At 41.4% G+C, this 23,995-nt stretch overlaps 1 protein-coding gene across 5 annotated transcripts in view; it reads left to right on the top strand.

Annotated features, from left to right (window-relative positions):
• The first annotated feature begins 6,753 nt into the window (after window positions 1-6,753).
• Window positions 6,754-23,995, top strand: part of LOC109529694 (nuclear factor of activated T-cells, cytoplasmic 1-like) — a 65,708-nt gene continuing 48,466 nt past the window's right edge. The window contains exons 1-6 of one of the 5 annotated variants that reach the window (XM_019893098.1): window positions 6,754-7,001; window positions 7,158-7,271; window positions 10,119-11,223; window positions 12,697-12,856; window positions 21,393-21,595; window positions 23,141-23,313. In XM_019893098.1, coding sequence (XP_019748657.1) covers window positions 7,253-7,271; window positions 10,119-11,223; window positions 12,697-12,856; window positions 21,393-21,595; window positions 23,141-23,313 — 1,660 coding nt within the window. In that variant the 5' untranslated portion in view covers window positions 6,754-7,001; window positions 7,158-7,252. Of the gene's footprint in view, window positions 7,272-8,902; window positions 9,031-10,118; window positions 11,224-12,696; window positions 12,857-21,392; window positions 21,596-23,140; window positions 23,314-23,995 lie in introns of those variants that run through there. The other 4 variants (XM_019893096.1, XM_019893097.1, XM_019893095.1 and 1 more) reach the window with 4 other exon arrangements.

The following is a 23,995-nucleotide window of genomic DNA, read 5'->3' as shown; positions in this document are numbered from 1 at the left end:
GGCAATAAATTCGGCTCATACATATTTAATTTTGCACTGCTTGACAATAGATAATTCCTTTATGCAACTAAATAAAGAAGCAAAGGAAGAGAAAAATACCAGAGCAACATCTCAATTGTAAACACATAGGCCGCATGTCTGTCTTTCAAGACCATGAGCAGTGATCACTTTGTGTGAAACAAGAGCAACGAGCAGGCTGCTCATAAATCTCAGCGCGTCGCTCACGGACTCCACAGACATGTTGTGGCTTCTCTGTACGTGTGTTGTCACAAGGCCAGATGCAACAGCACCGTAAATTAAATTCTTACATTTCCAGAGAATATGTCAAGCGCTTCCATACCCTGCATCTGATCTGTTTGGCTTGCTAACTCAAAAGCATCAAAACTTTTAATGGAGGGAAAAAAACCCAAGACAGTTAGGTCCAGAAGTATTTGGGTAGAGGTTTTATGACTTTTTTGCCTTTATCCATGACCACAGTTAAGTTCTGAGCAATAATAACAGCAATTTACTGCCTCAATTTTCAGGGGACTTTCATATTTGTATCATTCACACTGCCATTATTTGAAATCATAAATGGTTAATTAGGCACTCAAAGCATTTACACACAGTTTCTGCATTCATCGACTGATGACGCAGCATCAAGAAGTAAAATTAAATCCTATGGGCACTCTTTCTTAGAGGAAATCAAAGCAGTTAATTATTTTCCCTTTACTACAAAGTTACATGATGTTGTAAGCGATATGAATTGTCCAAGCATTCTGAAAAAAAACTAACAAAAAAAAAACCTCTTCTATTTGAAAGCTAAATAGTAAATGTCCTATTTTGGTGAAACCTCTTAAATTCATTTGGGTTCAGTTCCGGCAATGTTAGTCTTTTAATAAGTGAGGAATGTAAAGTTTTGACCTGCTGTAAGTGTCCAGAGACAACTTCTGTTGTGATTTGATGTTACATAAACTATTCACTTCAAATACATGACATCATATACTGCTGCCTCTATCAAATGAAAATGGCACACAGCAATTAGTAACGGCTTGGTCCCCCTAGTTCCAACATGACAATGTCAAATGTTGACAATGTTGAACAAGAAATTCAGCCCTCAGTTGCTCCTGACACTGCATCATAGGTAGATGCACGAAGGCAATATGTTAAAGTGTACCTGTGTATGTATCGATTGATCATTTATTGAGAATAAAAAGCATTCAAATGTGTTTTGGTTACACTGTTTGTATTAAAGCAAGCTTATAATAGCTAACGGGAACTTTCTGTCCAAGGCGCCATGGCAGCGAACGTGCGCAGACATACTTGCTCCTTCTTGGCCTGCTGGAAGAGGAGCCATGAGGTAGCATCATTGAAAGGCCAGTCTGTACCTGAGATGACCTCAAAATACACTTAGATAGGAGCTGAAATGACAAGGGGGTGGATTTAAAAGGAGTTCAAAAGGATAAGCACTTCAGAAAATGGATGGATGGTTGGAAGAACGTGGGTTCCGTCGTTCGACAATGTACTGGCTGGTGTAACTTGATGGTTAAAGTAGCTATCTTAAACTAATGGTTGATGCTGCGTTGTCGTTATCGCATATGTACACTCGATATGTTTTCAAAAAGTGAATTTGAGGCTTGGCAAAGCTCTCTGGACAACAGAGTTGATAAAGCACAAAAAAGTACTCTCTGTTGCCCATCATGATAATATTGGATGATACTTTTTTTTGGACTATCTACAACAAAATACAATTACTAAACCATTCAAATGAATTTGGTGGTTGAATGGTTAACAATCAGCGGCTGCGGATTTGAGGTACGAGTCTAGCCCCAAAGCACAGTATATGATGATATGAAGATATGACAACATATGACAACAACAGCGATACGGCGTATCACTAATAGCAACTGATGGTGCAACGGATTTGCCCAGTCAATGACGTGCTGTGACATCCGTTCCTAACATGGCGCCTTACTTTAAAATGAAGTTATATACTGCAGTGGTGTTTTAAATTTTGGCAGTGAGTTCATAACAATCAAAAGTGTCATGTCACTGCTGTTAAAAGCACATTTTATAATCAGTCGACTTGAGTTCTTCCAAGGAGAACGCACCCCAACAGTTTAAAATTTATTTTGGCACAATATCAATCTCAGTATGGGTATTTTTTTCACTTAAAAACCTTTTCTCATGAAGAATTAACTTTTAGTCTTGGGATTTGAACATAAAACTGGAGTCCAAATCTCAGCCAAGCTTTTGACACAATACAAATAAAAAGCTTATGAAACAAACATCACATTTATTCAAAAAAGGGAACAACACCAATTTCACATGGGAATGTCTTTTGGGCTTCAAAATTATGAATAGGCCAAACATCACATTTATTCAAAAAAGGGAACAACACCAATTTCACATGGGAATGTCTTTTGGGCTTCAAAATTATGAATAGGCAAAAAAAAAAGAGTCTTACAGATCCCTCAAGTGATGACAGCTGCCAAGGAAGATTTAAGTATGGTTAATAAAATGTTTGATTCTCGTGCATCATTTTTGACTCATTTTTGCGGTTGTTGAATCCACAGATATTATCTGAGGCTGTTCGCTTAACACATGGCTGTATCTTTACGACACGCATTACATCATCAGGTACATTTTTATTGAAATATAGGCTGCCGAATAGTTTGATGAGTTGTTGCTACGCAGAGGGTCTGAAGTGCTCTATTGTTGACAGACATTGAAGCTAATGATACTTTGCTCAGTAGCACGGAATCCATCAAGATAAGACAAGAGACTGCTACTGAACCATGTGCCACACCACAAGGTTTTCAAACTTGCCAACGAGTGAAAGCCCATCCTGCTGACGGTGCCAATCAGTTGCGCAGCTCCTTCTTTTCCTACCGCAGGTTTGTATCATAATTCACGTTGACTATATGATGCTGCTTTTTCATCTTTGAGCTCACACGTGCACATCAGCCAAGCCACAGCTGACGCCAGAGATGGAGCAACTGCAGGCAAAGAAAAACACAACACACTCACTTTCTCCCCATGCCGTCTGGTTGTGCCTACCTCCAAACTTCAGTCTGCTTCTGATTATGTGATCATCCTTCGGGTTTGCCATCAGCCTTTGAGACCCACAGCAGCCCCTAACCAAAATGTATTACATAGGTGCTTGTCTAAGCCGTGGTTAATTGCCCTTGCGGCTGGCGACAGTCCAGCTCATCTTGATGTATGGCTTTTTCTTTCAAGTTAGAAATATTCCCACACTATTTGCAACCCACATAATAGTGACTGTATTCTGCCATATACATTTAAAGCGCCAATCATTACAATCCGCGCTCCAACTATCATTATGTGTCGCATCATTAAAAATTTCAAATTTGAATTACTCATGTGAGCTGACAGCTCTATTGCTGAAGACTCAAATTTTGAGGATATCTGCAGTATTCCAACGTCCTCGAGAACGAATAGAATTACATTTTCAGTAAACAAGTCCTACATGTGGTTTTACTTATCTGTACTACCAACCAATCACAAATTATAACAGTGTTGCCTGATGGAGTCTGTGACTGTGTTTAGGTGGTTGTAGTTGAGCAAAATGTGATGTCGACTGAACGCCACGTCAATTGACCTACAGCATGATGTCTGATGTGAATATTTGTTCCGTTTTATTTTGTCGAACACCACTTCTACAAACACAAGTATCAGATTTTAAAAATATTTTTCAACAGTATCCATTTATTACATATTGTAATTGTGTACTGAAATGTAATCCGATGGTGGCATATTTGCCTGACTTCAGTGCAGGCAGGGTGGTTTCAGTTCCAACTCAGTGACCGTGTAAATGTGAGAGGGAATGTTTGTCTGTCTCGATACGTTCCTTGCGACATACTGGTGACCAGTCCTTTTGCTCAAAGACTTCTAGGATAGTCTCCAGCTCCCCATAATTTTGAACTTGATAAGCGGTATAGAAAATGGACAGATGGGTGGTATTATAAAACGTATGCAGTGTATGTTCATAGTCTATGACTTTAAAAGTGTGACTGCAGCAAAAGCAATGTATCCAGTGTCATCATGTCATTCGATACAGTTCAGGCCTCCAACCTTCTCCTTCAGTCTCCATTCATCCACTACCTTCTCCTTAAGTCTCCATACATCCACACATCAAGACATGCACAAAAGCAAGGTCAATGAGCAAAAATGTTGAAAACATTAATCTGTTTTTTTTTTCATGTTTGTTTTTTTTAATGCAATAAGCTCCAAGTTGTTTGATAGAGCAAAAAGGTTCCATCAAAGTTACTCACAATTTACACATACTTTGGACATATCACATTCAATTCTTTTATATGTACCGGATCCATCAATCCATTTTGTATACCAGTTGTCCACAGTAGGGTTGCAGGTGAGCTGGAGCCTATCCCAGCGGTGTGCACCAGGGACTGGTCAATTGCAAGGCATGCAGTGAGTACAGAAAGTATTCATACCCCATTAAATGATTCAATCTTTCTCAAATTGCAGCCATTAGCTAAAATCACATGATGAACACACAGCACCCCATATTGACATACAAAAAACAGAATTGTAGATTTATTTTATTATTATTTTTTTTTAAGATTTATTACAAATGAAGAATTGAAATGTCACATGGCCATAAGTAACCTTTGCTGTGAGGCTTGTATATTTAATTCAGGAGCTGTCTATTTGTTCCGATCATTCGTGAGGTTGTTCTTCACCTTGATTGTTCTCCAGCTATATTTAATCGTATTGACTAAACTTGATTCAGACAAGCATACACCTGCTTATAGAAGACTTAACAGCTCAGTGAATATCAGAACAAACGAGAATCATGTGGTCAAAGGACCTGAATGAAGAGCTCAGTGACAGAACTGTGGCCAGCAGCAGATTTGGCCAAGTTTACAAACGAATTTCTGCTGCACTTAACGTTCCTAAGAGCACAGAGGCCTGCATAATTCTTAAAATGGAAAACATTTACAACTGGCTGTCTGGCCAAACTGAGCAATCGGGGGAGAAGAGCCTCGGTGAGAGCAGTAAAGACGCACCCAAATATCACTCTGACTGAGGTCCAGGGCTGGCAACCGATTCAGGGTGTCCCCCGCCTACTGCCCAAAGACAGCTGGGAGAGGCTCCAGCACCCCCCGCAACCCTAGTGAGGATAAAGCGGTTCGGAAAATGAATGAATGAATGAATGAAGAAAAAAAAACTTTTCCAGGGTGCTGAGGACCTCATACTGGAATGAAGTCTCAACTTCCATCAAGACAATGATCCAAAGCAAACATCTAAAACAATAAAGAGTGACTTTGGAACAACTCAGTGATGGTTTTGACCCCTGATTTAAATCCAATTGAGCATCTCTGGGGAAACATGGAAATGACTGTCCACCAAAATTCACCATTTAAAATGATATACAGTGACTGGTCAGGGCCTGCAAGGAGAAATGGCAGAGAATCCCTACTGTACATCCGGGGTCAAAAAAACTTTCCAAAAAATCTCATGGTTTTATTAGATCAAAAAGGTGCTTCTGCTCAGTTGATCTTCATACTAATGATCATGTGATATTTCAAATTTTAGTTTTCATTTATTCTGCAAAAAGTTCTACAATTATTTTTTTCAGATATCAATATGGGGTGCTAGGTGTATTTTTACGTGGGGGGAGGGAACTGAACTGATGATAGCAAATGTCTTCAATATGACAGATTGAACCATTAAAAGGGCTATGGATGCTTTCTGTACTAACTACAGTTTATAGCTGAACATCTGATGAGCACATCTTGCATGAGCCACAGAAAAATACATTACCTATCTGCTGCAGATGTGGATCCACACATTATTTTATTCATGTATAATTCAGTATAAAAGTCCTTTGAGTCAGTTGTGTGGTAATAGCATGCCGTTTATGTATTGTTTATTTATGCATTTTTGCGTGAATGCAGACAATGGTGTATTTATTTAAAAAAGTACACTAATTGAACATGAACGTAACAGAGCATCACATCAGGAAGATTTTTCCCAAGCAAAGGACAAGAACACTGCTTTCCTCACTGCTTTCTTTTTTGCAATTATTTGTTGGACTGCATAAAAAAACAAACAAAAAAAAAACATTTGTATTTTCTTCCAATTCACAGTAAAAAAAAATCACGTTTGTTTTTAGTTCTTGTTTTTGTACCTCTTTTTTATGTTAGTGTTGTTTTTAAAGAAAACCTATTCCTTCATCATTTACGTTAGTATGTGAGGAAAATAAATGCAAATGGGCAGTTATTCTCTGTGGAATATAGAAGCAACACAGCAATCGCAATAAACCCTTTATTCGTGAAAAATAAAAATAGGATTTTTTTTTCTACAAATTCAGAAGTTAAAAGTATACGTCTTTTTAATTGTGCACAAAATGAACCAGCCAGTGATGGCCAAGCGGGCATGTCATAAGTAATTGACATGTTGAGTCGGGTGTGTCTTACCCTCCATGGCAGAGGCTCTGTCGAACCCCTGAGACTGATTCACCGAACCCCTGGGGTTTGAACGAACCCAGTTTAAGAACCACTGTTTTAAAGTGTGCGAATACAAATACCGCGCGCGCATGTCTGAGCAAATTAAAGTTCATGCAAGCGCGGGTGCGCGCTCGCACACACACACACACACACACACACACACACACACACACACACACACACACACACACACACACACACACACACACACACACACACACACACACACTGTGCGCGCGCGCATTCGCGCCTTTGGGATCTTAAGGTGGAAAGCATCATCGCTTCGACCAGGAGCTTGCAGGAGCCCGGTAGCTGGCGTCATGGATGGGCGGCGCGCTGACGGAGAACGGAGGGTGTTTTCCGGCTTTAAAAGAACCAGAGACTGCCCCTTTGACAAAGCCGCGCTGCGTCATCGACCTGGGGAGACTCTTGGAGACCTTCAATGGGCACACGACAGAATAATTCACCTCAGCCGCTAGTTTCTTGAGCAGCGCTCACCTCCTCATTGACTCGGCCAGCGCTCACACGGTGTGCAATACTCACCACGTTAATAACCCATTGCTTAACTTCACTCCAAATTAGAATTTTACCCGTGAGTTTGTTATCTATCGTGCACTATTTTTGATTTATTTATTTTTTAAATTCTTCGTTGCTCATGCAGACTCTCCCGCTGGTTGCATGCAGGATACTCAGCTAGAGCGTCTCTTCTAAGTTCAGTTTTGAAGCTCCAGACAGCAAGGAGTGGGGACTCCACTCGTTCCATCACCTTTCTCGCCGCGATGAAATCTGCAGAAGAAGGTAACACCTGCCTCAATATCTCATCTTGCAGTATGTTAATGGCATTCTTATCGATAGTGAAATTATCTCTGCAATATAATTTGTCAAAATGTCTGAGTGACAAGCAAATGAATACACAGTGGGATCAAGCCTCCACCATTAATAAGTCTTTATCGTGCTGCGTGTTGTGTGAATGTTAAATAGAACGTGAATTTGGAATGACATGCTCACTCACTCAAGTTAAACATGGAATTCAGTGAAATGTATTAAGTGGCATTGGCATCATCTTCCCCATTAGGTGTCTCAAGCAGGTGTTTAACAGATCGCTGTAATATTTTTTTTTATTTTTTATTTTTTAGCAGGCTTCATTGAATTTAGCCTCACAGGATCTCAAATTATCCAAATAAAAGTAAACAGGAATATGACTATTTGCACAGGGAGGTTTGAGGTCAGGGATCATCAAGTGTTGACAAACTTCGGGCTTTGCTTCTGCTTGTGTAATCCTTCAGTCTGGTTTTAAAATGCCTCTTTTATTCATGATTAATATAGCAAAATTTCACTGGCTGCACCAAAAGTCGTTGATAGTCTGCCTTGTGTGGTTTCCAGTGCTGATGTCACTGGCTTTGTGGATTTGGGATTTCATTCCGTCTTTGATATTTCAGATGAACGGGAGCGGTTTTTATTATTATTCATTTTGGCCAAGAGTCTTATAATTGGTAACAGATGTTTTTTTCTTCTTTGTGTGTGTGTGTGTGTGTGTGTGTGTGTGTGTGTGTGTGTGTGTGTGTGTGTGTGTGTGTGTGTGTGTGAGAGAGAGAGAGAGAGAGAGGCATAGAATTGTGATGTGTCCGTTTAGGGATGCCGAGTAGCTTGCTTGGCAGGGTGTCATGTTTAACCACTCAGCCTCAGCAGTTTGCCAAAGCCTGCTTTATTATCACACAACTTCACACGTCTGACACACAGAGCTCAAAACACACATCCTACTGGGGTCTTGCCATAGACTGCACTCAGCCTGTCTCATGAATGTGGGCCCAAGGACTCTTAGCTCCAGAAGATACAGATGGCTTCTGTGGGCAACCACCTATCTGTCCCTGAGGTCCCGTCAGTCTCATCCCACTGTAGACCACAATCCCTGTGGATAAATACATTCATTCTTTAGGCATGCGCGCTTGGTTGTGCTAAGAGTACTTTAAAACCAATGGCATAATTGGTAACATTTGCTGAGGGAAGATATATACGAATAAGGTTACATTATGTGTCTTTTTTTTTTTTGGAGAGTGGGGAGGGGGATGAGGGGGTGAAATTTGAATGTGTGGCAGACACATAGTGGGCCCTGCGGTGCGACTTTAAATTACCAAATTCTGATTTATTTTTGTTAATCTGGAAGATGATACATAATAATACATAAAATAATACAACATATAATACATAATCAAATAAAATAGGATTAGCGAAAATCCCCACGAGGTGAAGTACTGTGTGACAAATGCAGCTGATGTGCACAAGAAGAGCAGGATAAAAAAATAATAACGGCTGCAATTCTTAATAAAGTAAGTCAGGCTTGAAGTAAGGAGGTGTGTCACACTGGGTGGAGCGGGCAGGCACAGTATGTCATCTGTTGGGCTCGAGAAGAGCATAAACCAGTCAAGAAAAGCATCAGAGGAGATTAAGCTGGGACACGCTTTTAGGGAAGTAGAGATGAGTTTTGAGCAAGAAGAGCAAGAATTTGATTTTAGTTGTATGTTTGAGCGCAGCCAGTGTGTTTATCAGCATCGGAGAGGTGAGTCATGAAAATGCATTTCTTTCTTTATGCAATGTCACAAAAGTGTGGATTTTGCAATAATTCCAATAATTGTATTTACAATGACAATAAGTCAACACGGAACAGATTATAGTGTACGGTATTTGCACATTTTGAAGTCAAAGGTAAGTGTCATCCTTCTCGCTGCTTTATCCGAGAAAGCATGGACATTTTCGTATGAACAACTGAAAGTATTCGATGTACTGCAGACTATGCTATGACTTCACGCAATTGTGGCAATAGTGAGCTCGTGCAATGCAGAGCACATTATCAACTCTGAAACAGACTCCCGCAAACTTTTTTTTTTTTTTTGATGACCAATCCGTAAAGGATGCGGTGTGTGACAGGTCTCATATAAAGCACAGCATTGCGGTGAACAAATAACAAAGGGGAATGCCCCTGAGTGGCATACTGACTGAACGGTGTATACTCTTAGAGCATTCACCCTCATTGACAGTGTTAATAAAAGACAGCCATGAAGTTTACAACTGTTGATACAATAGCAGCTGGTTGGCAGAGGAGGCAAACCTACAAGGATTCAGGGTCTGTTGTTGTTTATGTTGCATGCTCCTCTTGTGCGTGCACCTCAGAGTATGAGTGTGTTTTGCTGCAACGGCCTCTCTTTGACTTAATCACAAGCTCAGAGCGAAGCAAGAGTGCTGTCAGATTTCCACAGGGGAGGGCCTAATTCACTCAGTGAGTGATGCAATCAATCAAATAAAGCATCCATCACTCTGCTGCTGGGTGGATTCCTGTAGTGTACATTTGACAGCAAGGAGTGCCAAACAGAGTCTTAGATGAACTTATCCAGCAAACAGGCTGGCTGTGCAACTCGGGACTACGGATGAACCAAATATACAGTAACTGCTTTGAAATGATTGCTAAGCTTCTCCAGATGTTCCTAGAATAAAGAAAGGAGTCAGTATGTCGCTGGTGAGATTTGTATAGGGGTATTGTTTGCACATGGAATCACTGTTAATTATTTCCGAAGCATAATGACTCTGGGTACCTTAATCCATTGGGCACACATGATCCTATAGGTTGAAAATGTGCTTGTTTATTTTCAGATGCATTCAGCTACACACCAAATGTCACCCTTTCTCTTCCACTCGGGATGGGCAACCCTTGTCTGGCTACCCAGTACCACAACTTACAGTCCAGCCCAGTTATCTCTGTGACGTCCTGCCATCAGACAGGCTACAACTTCCAAAATGACAACCATGTAGCGGCAGGTTATTACCTACCCCATGGCCTGAGACCCAATGGGGCTCCAGCCCCGGAAAGCCCTCGTATTGAAATCACCGCCTACACCCAGTGCCCAGAGGATCAGGTCGAAGAAAGAAACTGTGATGACCACATCATCAAAAGAGGCGTAAACTCCATCGTGACACTAACACTGCCCAATGCCGATGGCTACCGTGATCCCAACTGCCTCAGTCCCGCAAGCAGCATTTCTTCTCGCAGCTGTAACTCTGAAGCATCCTCCTATGAGTCTGGCTTTTACAACTATGACAACTCCCTACAGAATTCCCCCTGGCAGTCTCCCTGCGTGTCTCCCAGAGGGTCATCTTCACTTTTGTCCTGCCCGCATGCCAGCGGTCCTGCAGCCTCCCCGAACATTTCACCCTCCACATCCCCTCAGATTGGAGCAGTGGCTGAGGAAGGCTGGCCAGCTCAGCCGCGTGACTCCAGGCCTAACTCTCCTTCCCTCAGTGGAGGTGGTGGATGCAACAACATCAGCATTGCCTGTGTGGGGAAGAGAAAGTACAGCTTCAACGACACTCCCTACCAGCAGACATCCTGTTCACCCCACCAATCCGCTACCCCCTCCCCACATGGGTCCCCCAGAGTCAGTGTCACAGATGAGAACTGGCTTGCCAATGCCAACCAGTACACTAACTCCGCAATTGTGGCTGCTATCAATGCTCTGACCACAGATGGAGTGGTAGACATGGGAGAAGGGATCCCGGTCAAGACACGCAAGATGGTAGATCATTCACCTTCCATGAGCCTCAAGGTGGAACCTAGTGGAGAAGAGGTCAGTCATGAAGGAGAGATTAGCCCCGAGGACTACCCTTCTCGCCTTGTTTTAAAGAAGGAGAACTACTGCGGGGGGTTCCTGGAGGTGCCCCAGCATCCCTACCCTTGGTCTAAACCCAAGCAGTACCTCAGGTGGGTATCTCGGAACTCTTATGGTCAGAAGTCAAAGTCAGTTAAACCCCAATAGCTCTGAATATCAAAACATTCACAGACGAATAGAGTTGGCTTGAAAAAAATTGGATGGTTTTAAGTTGTACCTGTATTTTTTTTCGTTTAACATTTTTAAATCACAGAGGAACACCACCAAAATTTATTTTGAGATACAATATTTACCCTTTCGAATATGAAAAAGCAGAGTAGCCTACAGTACAGCATGCATGATGATGGCTCCAAATACTTCTTTTCAGAAAGGTTCATGTTTCAGAAATTGAAATTTTGTTCCCCAAGACATCGTTTTCCATGCCAATAGCACACCTTCCTGCCGGAAATAAAGTGTTTGATTAAGATAGCGAGCAACAGGAAGTAACAGTGACAGGCCCGGCTGAAGTGGAAACAGTCTGTGGGTTAATCAGCCGTCTCTCTACTGTGGTCTGTCGCGCCATCAGACCATCTCATTTTGTAGCTGAGGTGATGTCATTCTCCAACCGGACAGATAAAGTCTTGTGGTGGGAAATCAGTTCGTTTTGGGTCAACAAACAGCACGTAAGTCCCACAAATACGCCAGAGATTGGTTTCAGTTGAGCCACCCTTCGGGTCAGGGATTTTGCATTTACCATTGTCTTCTTCTTCGTGTTTGTTTTGGTTAAGATATCGCAACGCGGATCACATGGGAAGCGTTTTACTCTTCAAGGAGAGAACAATGATGTTGTGGGAGGCAAACTGAAGCTTCAAGAGGCAAATATCATTGTACAATGCAGAGTGTGATGCCGATGCATTCCCACTGTCTTACTCAACTGTCTGGTAGTTGAGTGTGAATTTATATTTCTTTGTTATCAAATTTCAATCAATCAACACTGAATCAATGGGACTGAGTGACAGAGTGTATGTCTGAGATATGTTTTTGTAGCCCAGAAATATCATCCCTCCCACCTCGCAAGCACGCTGTGCTTGTCCCCACTTGTGACAGTATCGTATTAACACACTGAACCTGTAGCCAAAGCAGATTGGTCTCTCTTTTTTCATTAATAATAATAATAAAAAAAGAGACATCATTACCCAGGCTCAGGGGAATACGCATGATTAGATTACAGACCATGATGAAATGGAGAAGGATTAAGACAGTTTGAATTACACAAAGTGTCCAAAATTAAGGCCAATTTAAAGCAAGGTCAAAAAGTTTTGACTTAGACGTCTTTGACAGAACTGGGGCCTGTGGAAAAATATCAAACCTCAAACAGTTTCACTGAATCTAATAGAGGGTAACGAAAAGACAAATGTAAAGACCTCCATGTGTCACATCTGTGTTCAAAGCAGACTGGAAATGTGAACACCGAGCAGCAATGTTTTCACCACTCTCCCAATGTTGGATATTCTTAAATCATTTTGCATTGAGACTGTTGAAGAAGTTACGTCAATATTAATCTATAACGTGCAATTTTATTGCAGCCCATCCCTGCCAGCGCTCGACTGGCAGCTTCCATCCAGCTCCGGTCCATACAGTTTACAGATCGAGTTACAGCCAAAGTCCCACCACAGGGCCCACTATGAGACTGAAGGCAGCCGTGGGGCAGTCAAGGCACTTTCTGGAGGCCACCCAGTTGTCCAGGTATGCTGACTACACTGCATTCTGACAGGTTAACTGGTTCTGCTCTGAATGTCATGCTACAAAATGGCTGCATTCGCAGGGACAAACTGATCACTTTTTTTTGTCCAAAAGCAAGCTTGGATACGTAACGATTGGCTATTGTGATTCAGTCATGTGACAATGTTCTCTTTGATATGGAATTTAAATCTGTTTTTGGGGTGGGCCCATTTTGGTGGCCGCAACACACATGACAAATAGATTATCAGGTCAGAGTGTCTGATTGGATGAATGCAACAATGGCTGTGATCATCACAGTAACCAAAGACAACATATGTGTGCTTGTCATTACAGCTACATTAAAATAAGACAGAAAATAACAGGGAACAACAAATAATAGGGTTTCTCTATTGGAAGCGACTCTAAGTGATGTTGCCACATTCTGCTCCACACGGAAGATTGAAATCACAATTTGAATCATATTCACTGGCCAAGCAGTGCCAGAACAGCCAGAATGAGTCACAGGTATTAGGTCTCCATCTACTGCAAAAGGAAAACAACAACAACAAAAATAACCGAAACAAAAGCACATTTCAAATATCTGAACACAGGTACAAAGTACTGTCCACAAAATGACCAATAATTACAAATGTCCACTAATGCGGTAATACTGATCAGAAAGTGAAAGCTAACTATCGCAGACTAGATGCAGAGACAGATTTAAAAATAATGATAGTAGTAATAATAATAATTTAAAAAATAATAATTATTATGATTATTATTGTACAATTATGTTGTGCATGTTTGGAATAATTATATTTTAATAATATTGTATTGGATTCATTCTTTTAAATACTAATATTAATTCGTGCAATTTGCAATTCCTTGATTTTAGTGAGGTTACTAGGGTGGCAATTTCTATACACAGTGGATCCTTGCATACTTGTTCATCATTTGCAGATGGATATAATTTTGGATTTTTTTCAGTATTTTCTGTATTTTTAAATATTTGGGGGAGAGCCAACCCGTTTTTTTGTTTTGTTTTGTTTTGTGGAATACACTTTTTTGGACTCACACACACACACACACACACACACACACACACACACACACACACACACACACACACACACACACACACACACACAATATTTACATGCATTTATCATGGCCATTAATTGCACGTAAATTTTGCAGAGTCACTTTTCCACTATGCACTGTTGAGGAAATCTGAAGTTTTGCAAAGTCAGCTACAATATTGTATTGTGCTTGAATTCAATTTCAGTAAGTTTCAATTTATTGCTGAAAATGTTCATACTGACTCAATTAGCATAGATCAGGACCATCACCGTTGTGCTTGGCAAACACTTATGGAGCACATTAGTATCGCCAACAGCAGAGCACAGAGCTTCTCTCATTCTCATCATACCCTGTGGGCATTTTGGTTATCATAAGGTGGTCAGTAAGAAACAACACTTTGTCTTTCATTTCTTTACACTGCAGTTAAAAAGGGGTATGAGCCAAGACTGGATTAAGCGGTACGGATAATGGATGGATGGATTCAAAGGTTTAAAATGGCTATTTATTCAGAAAAAGATGAGCAAACACAAATCACAAAAGCGAAGTGGTTGCCTTTTTAATTATTTTTTTTTTATTTAGAGTGTTCCATTAACCAGTCATGCATGGTTTTGGAATGTGGGAGCAAACCGGAGGACCCAGAGAAAGCCCACACAGGCACGGGGAGAACGTGCAAACTGCACACAGCAAGGCCGCAGAGCGGGAATCGAACCCTGCACCTCTACACTGTGAAGGGGATGTGCTAACCAGTCAACCACCCCATTGCTTTATATAAATTCACTAAATTACTATTTCACACAATAGTAAAATTACTATTTGCCCAATACAAGCACTCCAGTATCTCATGTGACCCCTTGGAAAATTCATTACCCACACATGAGCGAGAAGCTCTGATTATAGAGAGAGTATATTCAGAGAGACATGAGAGGTACAATGTCTTATTTTTCATTTTTCCGGTTTTATTTAATGTGAATTGAGTTGTGTTGTTGTAGTCATGAAAGGTATGACATGTCATATTCCCCAGTGCCCATGAGTGGCAGGCGGTGGATGGGTGAGGTGCAGTCAAGGAGAATAAGTCAATAATGACACAGGGGCACGGGTGGAGGAAGCAGCCAAGGAAGTGTGTGTGCAAAAGACCCAGTAGAAAGAATGAGATGGAGCAGAGGGAATCAGCGCAGCTGGGCCTCGGTTCGGCTGCCTCTGGAGATGCTCTGTATCCTGCTGATTAGGGCCTCGGTGGCGCTGAGGTTAACTGAGCATGGTGGTAGTCGTAGAGGCAGGGGGGATGTTTGTGGTAAAGAGTTACTTCGGGCTGCCCCCCTCTCAGAGGGAGTTGAGAATGTCACTCCTTTTGCACTGCTCATCCTCCAATCATTTCCCAAACCTACACAAGCGGGACACCCTGCACTGAAGCTCAGTCAAGCTCATGGGTACACACTCACACACATTGTGAGTGGTGGCGTGTGTTGGAAATCAGTGACAGGTGAAAAAGCAGCTAGATTTAAAAAAAGAAAAAAAAATCATCGTGGTATAGTGTTTGTACAGTGCCCATGAGACAGTGAAATACATTCAAGTGGAAATGCTGCACTGTTGTTGTTGGTGACACGTCCCAAACCAAGCAGGCATGTTTTGCTGTGCTCGAAATTGCAATAAGGGCTGACACTCAAGTAGACACTAAGGCAACATGCAGGGAAGCATGTGGAGGATTCACACTTATTTTTGGGGGGGGGGTGAGAGAGAGAGAGGGAGAGAGAGAGAGAGAGAGAGAGAGAGAGAGAGAGAGAGAGAGAGAGAGAGAGAGAGAGCTTCATCACGAGTTTTACACAGTCTAGTTCACATTCAAAGTTTTTGGATGTAATTTCAGACAAATTTTTGTGAGTGCATGTTGAACACATATTTATGGTGGTACGGTTGAGCGGGGTGACTGAAATGATCCTTTGAACTATATGGTATAACTTGCTGCCCAATTGCTGCTTTTTCTGGGTCTCAACGCAACTCAATTGCATTACCATTCCGAAATGTTGAAATTTATTCTGTACTCGCACTCCGTCCTTCTGACTCCAATTTGATATTCATAACCTCATGATTGGGAGTTTTTTTTTTTTTACACCCACGGCTGCTTTTTCACTTTATTTACAGCAGCCGACCATTGCGGCATTGAGAGGGTCTACAGTAATCTATTGGCTCCTGTCATAGTTTTCCAACCGATCCGTTCTTCTACCACAAATATGCCAAAGGTCCACAAAATGATTTTCAAAGCTGTGATTTGGTAAACCAACAACCTGGTGTACCTATATCTCTCTGACATTGAATGATGTATTTTTGTCCAGAGGGAAACAATGGGGGGGGAACTAATGCAATACGAATTGTTTTCATTGCGAAGCAACTCTGATTTAAAATGCGGGTTCTGATGAAGATGAAGCAACAGATTTCAGGCTCATATTCCATCAGGAAATACACAGACATTGAACAGTCCCTTAGTAACAAAAGACAATAACACCTGTGGAGTATTAACCCTAACATAGAGGACAATCCTGCATATGGCTGGGTCGTACAGGATAATGACAGGCCTATAGGGCTTTCTACCTTCCTCAGTCACAAGTACACACAACCTCACTCACTCTCTCATTTAGTCTAAAGCAGCAACAGACATGGTGTAATTTCAACAGGATGTGGCCATCATCCCTATTAACATGTACATGACTTGATACCCATCTCCCTTCCTCTGAACATATATGTAATACACATCACATTTGCAGGATGTTTTCCACCACTGCTACATGAAAGGGCTCAGGCAAACATGTGTTAGGTCCTCTGCACATGCAATCCCACTTTGGATCCGTTAGTCACTTTCTGTGTAATGTCCCAAAGAAATACTCAACACAATAAACAATGGGTGATTTTTTTTATTTTTTATTTTTTTTTAGATATAATGCCGCCATTTGTTTGATTTTAGCAAGGCTTTGGTTCAATGCCATAGTGTTGTTGGAGTGCTAAGTCACCGTTGTCATTTAATATCAAAAGTGGTATTTATTCCACTGTGAAATGAAGAAATAAAATCTTAATTACGGTAACCATTTGGGCTGTGTAATATCGCTCAAAAGTTATATTTGGACTATATGGCGATACATGACATGGTGCGAATCCTGTGCCTGCATGGATTTTCTCCAGGTACTTCCTCCCTCATTCCTAAAACACATGTATTAGGTTCATGAAAGACTAAATTCTCCATACAGTAGGTCTATAAATGTGAATGGTTGTTTGTTGAAATGTGCTGAATGAATAGCTGCCGACCGGTCCAGTGCGTACACCACCTTTCACTCAAAGACAGCTGGGATAGGCTCTAGCTCATCCCAGATCACCTTGAAAAAAATCCCCAGCAAAGAAGGAGGTTCATTGTGCCTGGAAATAAAATCGGAACTGTTGGGGTCCTATTTTCATTCCCAGTGGCAATGACATTGGCAGGTAAACTGCAAGATCCCCCTTTGAGGATGATGCATGTGATGTAGGCAGTTGGAGACCGCCTTGCACCTGCACTACTGTGCATCCGTGTGTGACATCCCCCACCCCCTAATCGTGACAGGCATGCTTTAAAAATGTTTTTAAGATGAAAATGATTTTTAAAAATTGTTCAATGAAATGATTTCTAGAAACAATTTATTGGGATTTTCCCAAACTGAGGTCATATTTATGAATGAAATCCGCTGACATAGACCACACACGTCCGTGGAGTGCCAAATTTGTCTGCTTGTGCATCGATCAAATACACTAAAATAGGGTTACACAACTACCCACAATCGACGCTCCTTTAGTTAGGGAAAATTTTTGTTTACCGGTACTTTTTTTTTTTTAACCAAATTTATGATGAGATGTATCGGGGTGCAGAAGTAACACCCAAATTCACAAACACACTGAACTAGACTCCCAGCACAAGAATGACAATGCACCCCTTCTTATCGCAAGCACAGACTACTATCTGTGATCAAATTGTTGGATGAATCGGGGGCGAGGCAACTCCATGTGCCCATAGAGGCGCAACACAGTTCGACTTCGTAGACAAGACTTGTGCTGACGCAAAAAATGAAGTTACACCCTTTTTAACATCGAACACAAACCCAACCTCAATGGCTACTGAAATGTAGTCGTTCACATATTCATGATTTTGCAATAAGCGCAATTCTTTGTAAATTCATAATTTTACTGGTGTTTTCCTTTTGCCCCAAAGCAGTTTTAGCTGTCGTACAGGCCTGAACAGGAAAATGTTGTAAATACAATAACCTTTGTTATAATATTGCAAGCAATTTTCAGCATAACACCACATTTAAGGATCACATATAGCGTGAATCAAGTCGTTAATAAGAAGAGAATTGCGATGGCGGAGTAATTTTAGAGAGAAAGGAGAGTTGTGATGTGCATAGATTAAACTACATTCAGCAAATGCTTGTTGCTTGACTGTCAGCATCTGGCAGAAAGGCAGATGTGATATTGTCGAAAGGTCTGAATCCACTCTTCTGTTTCTCCTCCCCTTCCCCTGCCAAAGGAGGGGTGTTTTGCTGCTGCTACTGATCTTCTTTTCTCTTTCCCAAATCTCTGCGCCACGTGTACTTCTTCAAGTCATGACTGTTCTCCAGGCAGTGATGAAATCAGGAAAAGAAGTCCGCCTCTGCAGGCCTGCATAGTGTTTTCACAGTCAATAAGGCTGGACGCGTGTCATTCTCCAGACAGTAATTTTAAAGCTACACAAATATTGAACAATTGACACCAAAAATTTATAGTCCTTTTTCTGATGAATTTTCAAAAGGTATAAGAGCTCGGCAGTGGTTCACAAAGGGATGAAAAATGGGAAGTCACTAGGGGTGTACCTTCTTCTCCCCTTTCAGCTTGACACCCCTCCACATCATCACAACCGATCCAGACAATACAGCTGCATCCAATTACACAATTAATGCATCACCTGCCCTTTCCACAATGTTTCCAGTTGACAAATTGCTCAGCCAAACTCACTTGCAGTGCGGGTTTTTGCTATAGCTGACACAGAGGCAGAGGTTGGGAAATCTTCAAATCAAGCCTCCGTTCAGATTTCTTCGACAAATATGAAGTATAAGAGACATATAAAAAAGAAAGAAATTGCAGCACTCGTCTGGTCAACCTTCACATTTTTTCAGGGAAGCCACGATGATCGACCACACTCAAAGTTAAAAGTACCACCCTTGGGAATTCTGCAACATGAGGAAGTTGTGCACTCTACTCCAGTGTTTGAATGAGTATCACTGAGGTGTGGCAAGAAGGGACAGCTTGGTAGCATGGGGAGAGGGTCAGAGGAGCACATATGTTAAAGAGATAGTTCGAAGTCGGATTGAGGGGTGCCGGTGAGAGGTCTGGTGTCACAAGAAAGGACTACCTGAGCTCATGAATCATTTCCTCTACTCAATGAGCGCACGAGGATTCAATGGGGGACACCACCATCTTTGTGTGCTACCACAAGATGAGTGAGGGGATAAAGAACCACCCTCCAACTTAATACCCTGTCCCCCCGTACTGCTTTTCTCCATATAGCCACGTGGCAGCTGAGGTAATGGTTGGAGGTCACCAAAATATTAAAAAATAGCTTTGTGCCATGATTGCCTGGATTATATTAAATCCTTAAAGTCAATGCTGTCATCCACCAGATTTGTAACATCAGCCATTGTGCTCTCAAGAGTCAATATAAGTAACTAGTAGCATGGATAATTTCTACTCGTGGCACCGTGAGTAAAATAAAACAAGCCAAAAAAATGGTCTGGTGGTGAGATCACCTCATAAATGAATTGGTCCCTTGGGATGGCAAGACTTCAAGAAGCTTCTGACCTCCGCCTAACTCACTGATGACTTTCATGTGTGACTTGCTCACAGGTTGAGACAGCTGCGAGAGACCCTCAGTGCAGGGTGGGGAGAAAAACTACAGTAGAAATAGGACTCTTTAGACTCTTTATTTTGCTTGTGCCTTTTCATCTCCTTCAGAATTGAAACAAACAAAAATCTGGTTTACCGGTAGAGCTACTTTTTAACCTGTTGAATAATTCATCAACGACACTTTTTCAACATATAAATCATAATTGTGGATTAAAAAAAAAAAGCCTTTAGATCTGCCTTGTCACAGTCCACACAAATTTACCGGTAGTTTATGATTCTAAATTACAGACCAAATCCAGTCAACCTCAAATTGACTATTGTTGATATTTATTTTATTTAGGTAGATTTTTTTTAAATTTAAAACAAGCTAGCAGTCTAGTCAGGAATCTATGTTAGATATGTGAATTCAAATTTGAAAGTGTGTGATTGCTACTAAAGTGAAGGCCCTGAATGCATGAGCTCATATGTAGCGCAATGGCATACATCTCATCTTCTTTTCGAAAATACCAATGTTTTGTCTGGATAAAAAAGAAACTTCAAGCCTGTGCTCTCATTTGCAAAAACATACAGTAGTTTGCCAATGCAGCACTAATTTCCACAAATGTCAAGTGACATACTGTACCTCTTTGGTCCTCTGCCCGCTTTCCTTATCCTCAGACCTTATCCATGCGCTTTCAAAACTAATTATAAACACATTAATCTGCTCATGTCACAGGTTACATGTGGTATTTATTTTGTTCGGTGACTCATTCCATTAGAAAAACAGCCGGGGTCTTTTATTCCTTTCGACAGTACTGCTGTTTTCACTCGTACTGAGCTCAAAGAAAATTGGTCTGAGGTGATGTGCCGGTGTTTGCTGGGGTAATTGACCAATTAGTGCGATTTTGTCAGATGGCCATGGCTTGCTGAGCCTTGGTTTTGACGATATGATCATTCACAGTCGAATCCATACAGTCAAGTAGTCAACTGAATAGATCTTTGATGTATCAAATAGACTTTTCTGAAATCTTAAGTCAACATATATTGTTTGTCTCCCCGCAAGCCCCCAACATCTGCTTATAACACTGCATAAACACTGAAGTGTAAAGACTGAGCATAACCTGGGAGGTCTGCAGAAGACAGCTGGATTCCAGCACAAATCCAGATTTTGGTCTGGTCAGAAATCCCTCATAAAGTATCAGTTGTCTTCTAGAATTTGCAGCCCAGCATATCTGTTCAGATTTCTGTGCCATTATACACTTGGCTAAATTATATAATTGTGTTACCTTAAGCAGCCAGAAAATGATCCTTGGTGCTGAAATTAAAGTGGCTGCAGCGAGTTATCTGCCATTGACCAAAAAGTCAACATTACTTTTCAAACTGCTCAACAAGCTCGATGCTGTATATCTCTGGATATATGTGGGCACGCGTGTGAACACACACACACACGCACGCACGCGCGCGCACGCACGCACGCACGCACGCACGCACGCACGCACGCACGCACGCACGCACACACACACGCACACACACGCCTAAATGAGAAATTGCTTAATAGGAGGTCTTAAAACCTGGTGTTGGCTCTTACCCGACTCCTTTGTTGTCCCGGCAGCTTTATGGCTACATGGAAAGTGAGCCGCTCACCCTGCAGCTGTTTATAGGGACTGCAGACGACCGCCTCCTACGACCACATGCCTTCTACCAGGTCCATCGCATCACTGGCAAAACCGTCTCCACTGCCAGTCATGAAGTTCTGCAATCCAACACCAAAATTCTGGAGATCCCTCTGCTTCCCGAAAACAACATGAGGGCTATGTAAGTTATCTTAGAAGTTCACAAGTCCACTATCAAATATTTCACTTTCCACATTATGACGGGTAATCCCAATTTTGGAATAAACAAACAAATCACAGTTCTCTACACCAGGGGTTCCCAACTGCCGGTCCGCGGACCGGTACCGGTCCGCAGGGCATTTGGTACCGGGCCGCACAGAAAGAACTTGCCTTATTTCCGTTTTATTTATTTCGGAAAACGAAAGATGTTTTATTTTGAAAAATTACCGGATTCTCCGTTACATCCGTCTGTGTCACGATTGACTCACGTCAACGCTGAAGCCCGCAAAATGAGTAAAAAAGCTGGTTGGAGATCGCAAATGACGGCGGCCTTAAAAGTACGTTTGAGACAACTGGATTAAAGTTCTGGCTGAATACTCTGAGATCGCCACAATAGCACTGTTGCTATTTCCGACATCCTGCCTGTGTGAGGTGGGGAGTTTCTGCAGCAACGGCGACTAAAACAAAATTACGAAGTAGACTGGACATAAACCACACACTTGAGGCGTCATTGTCTCCTATTACCCCGAGATGGGACTGTCTGATTGCAGAAAATCAAGCTCGGGGTTGTGGTGAGTCATCATTTTCGTGCACTTTGAATTTGCGTTGTGTCGTATTTTGAAGGCATTAAACATTACCATAGCGATAAGAGTGTTGCGACCAGATTAGACGCTCCTTGTGTTTATTGTTATATTTCGAAAACACCACAGTTTTCATGCAGCTCATACCATATTATTTTGTTGTATTAATCCGCCACACCTTAAATGCCGGTCCCTGAAAATATTGTCTGACTTAAACCGGTCCGTGGGGCAAAAAAGGTTGGGGACCACTGCTCTACACCATCTTGAAAATTGCTTTAGCTCCAAAAGCAGAATTTCAGATGAGAGACGCTGTACATATGTCTAAGTAGAGCACAAAAGTTCAGATACATATTTATTTTTACTCAAGAGGTATACTCTTTCCTTGGTGAAATAAGTACACGGTGTTGACATCTCATGAGAAAAACAGCTGCCAAATATTCCGGCACAGAGTGACATATGTGAGCCATACAACATGAATTAAAATGAGGCCTGGCATATGTTACTAAGAACGTGATGCATTTTTATTAACATGACATAAGTAAGTATATGCTGTACATGCAGTATATTGCATAAAGTAACAATTTGCTATGTTGTTGAGGCGAGTAAGTAGTAAGTAAGAAGTGTTAGGCCTACTTTAGTGTAAAGGATATACTGTCGTGAGAGCCTTAAAACTGAGATTTGACATGTTTCTTTGATTAACAATGTCATGCTCTAATTGACTTCCAATGGTGACTTAAGTACTGTTGCTTCAGTGGGGAAACTTTTTACTGCTCAGAGTTTAGGTTGGAAATCTCAGCTTTTTTTTTTTTTTTAGCAGACAAATATATGTTATTTTCTTAGTTGCAAGAAGCATAAAAACACACACATGAAAAGCCCACAATTTCGCCGCAGTGCTGTCTTTTAAATGCTGCTGAATTATACCATTATGTGGTTTTTATTTTCCCCAGAATTGATTGTGCAGGCATCCTAAAGCTGCGCAACTCAGACATTGAGCTTCGCAAAGGGGAAACAGACATTGGACGTAAAAACACCCGAGTACGGTTGGTGTTCCGAGTCCACATCAACCAGCCCAATGGCAGGACCGTGTCCTTACAAGCTTCCTCTAACCCCATCGAGTGTTGTAAGTATTACTACCCTAAGTCTCTCTCAAACACGCAATGACAAGCCTTTCGCTCGGCTTTGCACTCACTTAAAAGTGGCATCGAATGGTTCCAATACACGAAGCATCTATTTTCTAGAGCATCTGCTCCCAATAAGTTTTCAATCATCAAAGCAATTTGCCAAGGTAATAGATACGCGATGCTAGACATATGTTATCTATCTCCATTTGTATTAAATGATTAGGAACATATATGTATGTACACACGTGTGTGTGTTGGGTGGGTATGTATGTATACTGTATATACAGGTATATATGTGTATATATATATATATATAGAGAGAGAGAGAGAGAGAGAGAGAGAGAGAGAGAGAGAGAGAGAGAGAGACACGGTGTCAAGGAAAAGTTCCTTTCCTTTGTCAGTCATGCTCCATATACCGTAAGCTATTTTATTAGCATACAGGGGAGACAGTTAAATTTAGACAGTGAGAATGGAAAGATTTAGAATTATAGTTCTGAGATAATTTACCATTTAGTCTTGATGATTAATGTCCTTTTTTTCCTATTAGCTAACAATGAAATTGGTCTCTTTTATTTTTCATATGACGGTAGCTGGCCTTTCTGTCTTATTCGTGGGGCATTGGCTCAAATCCCATTAGGTTAACTCTTTCTATTTTAGCAACCATACTTTGAAAACTCCGGA

Source organism: Hippocampus comes, unplaced genomic scaffold (genome assembly GCF_001891065.2).
Source record: "Hippocampus comes isolate QL1 unplaced genomic scaffold, H_comes_QL1_v1.1 scaffold94, whole genome shotgun sequence".
Taxonomy (NCBI): domain Eukaryota; kingdom Metazoa; phylum Chordata; class Actinopteri; order Syngnathiformes; family Syngnathidae; genus Hippocampus; species Hippocampus comes.
Note: the sequence above shows the minus strand (reverse complement) of the source record. Positions and strands in the feature narration are given on the sequence as shown.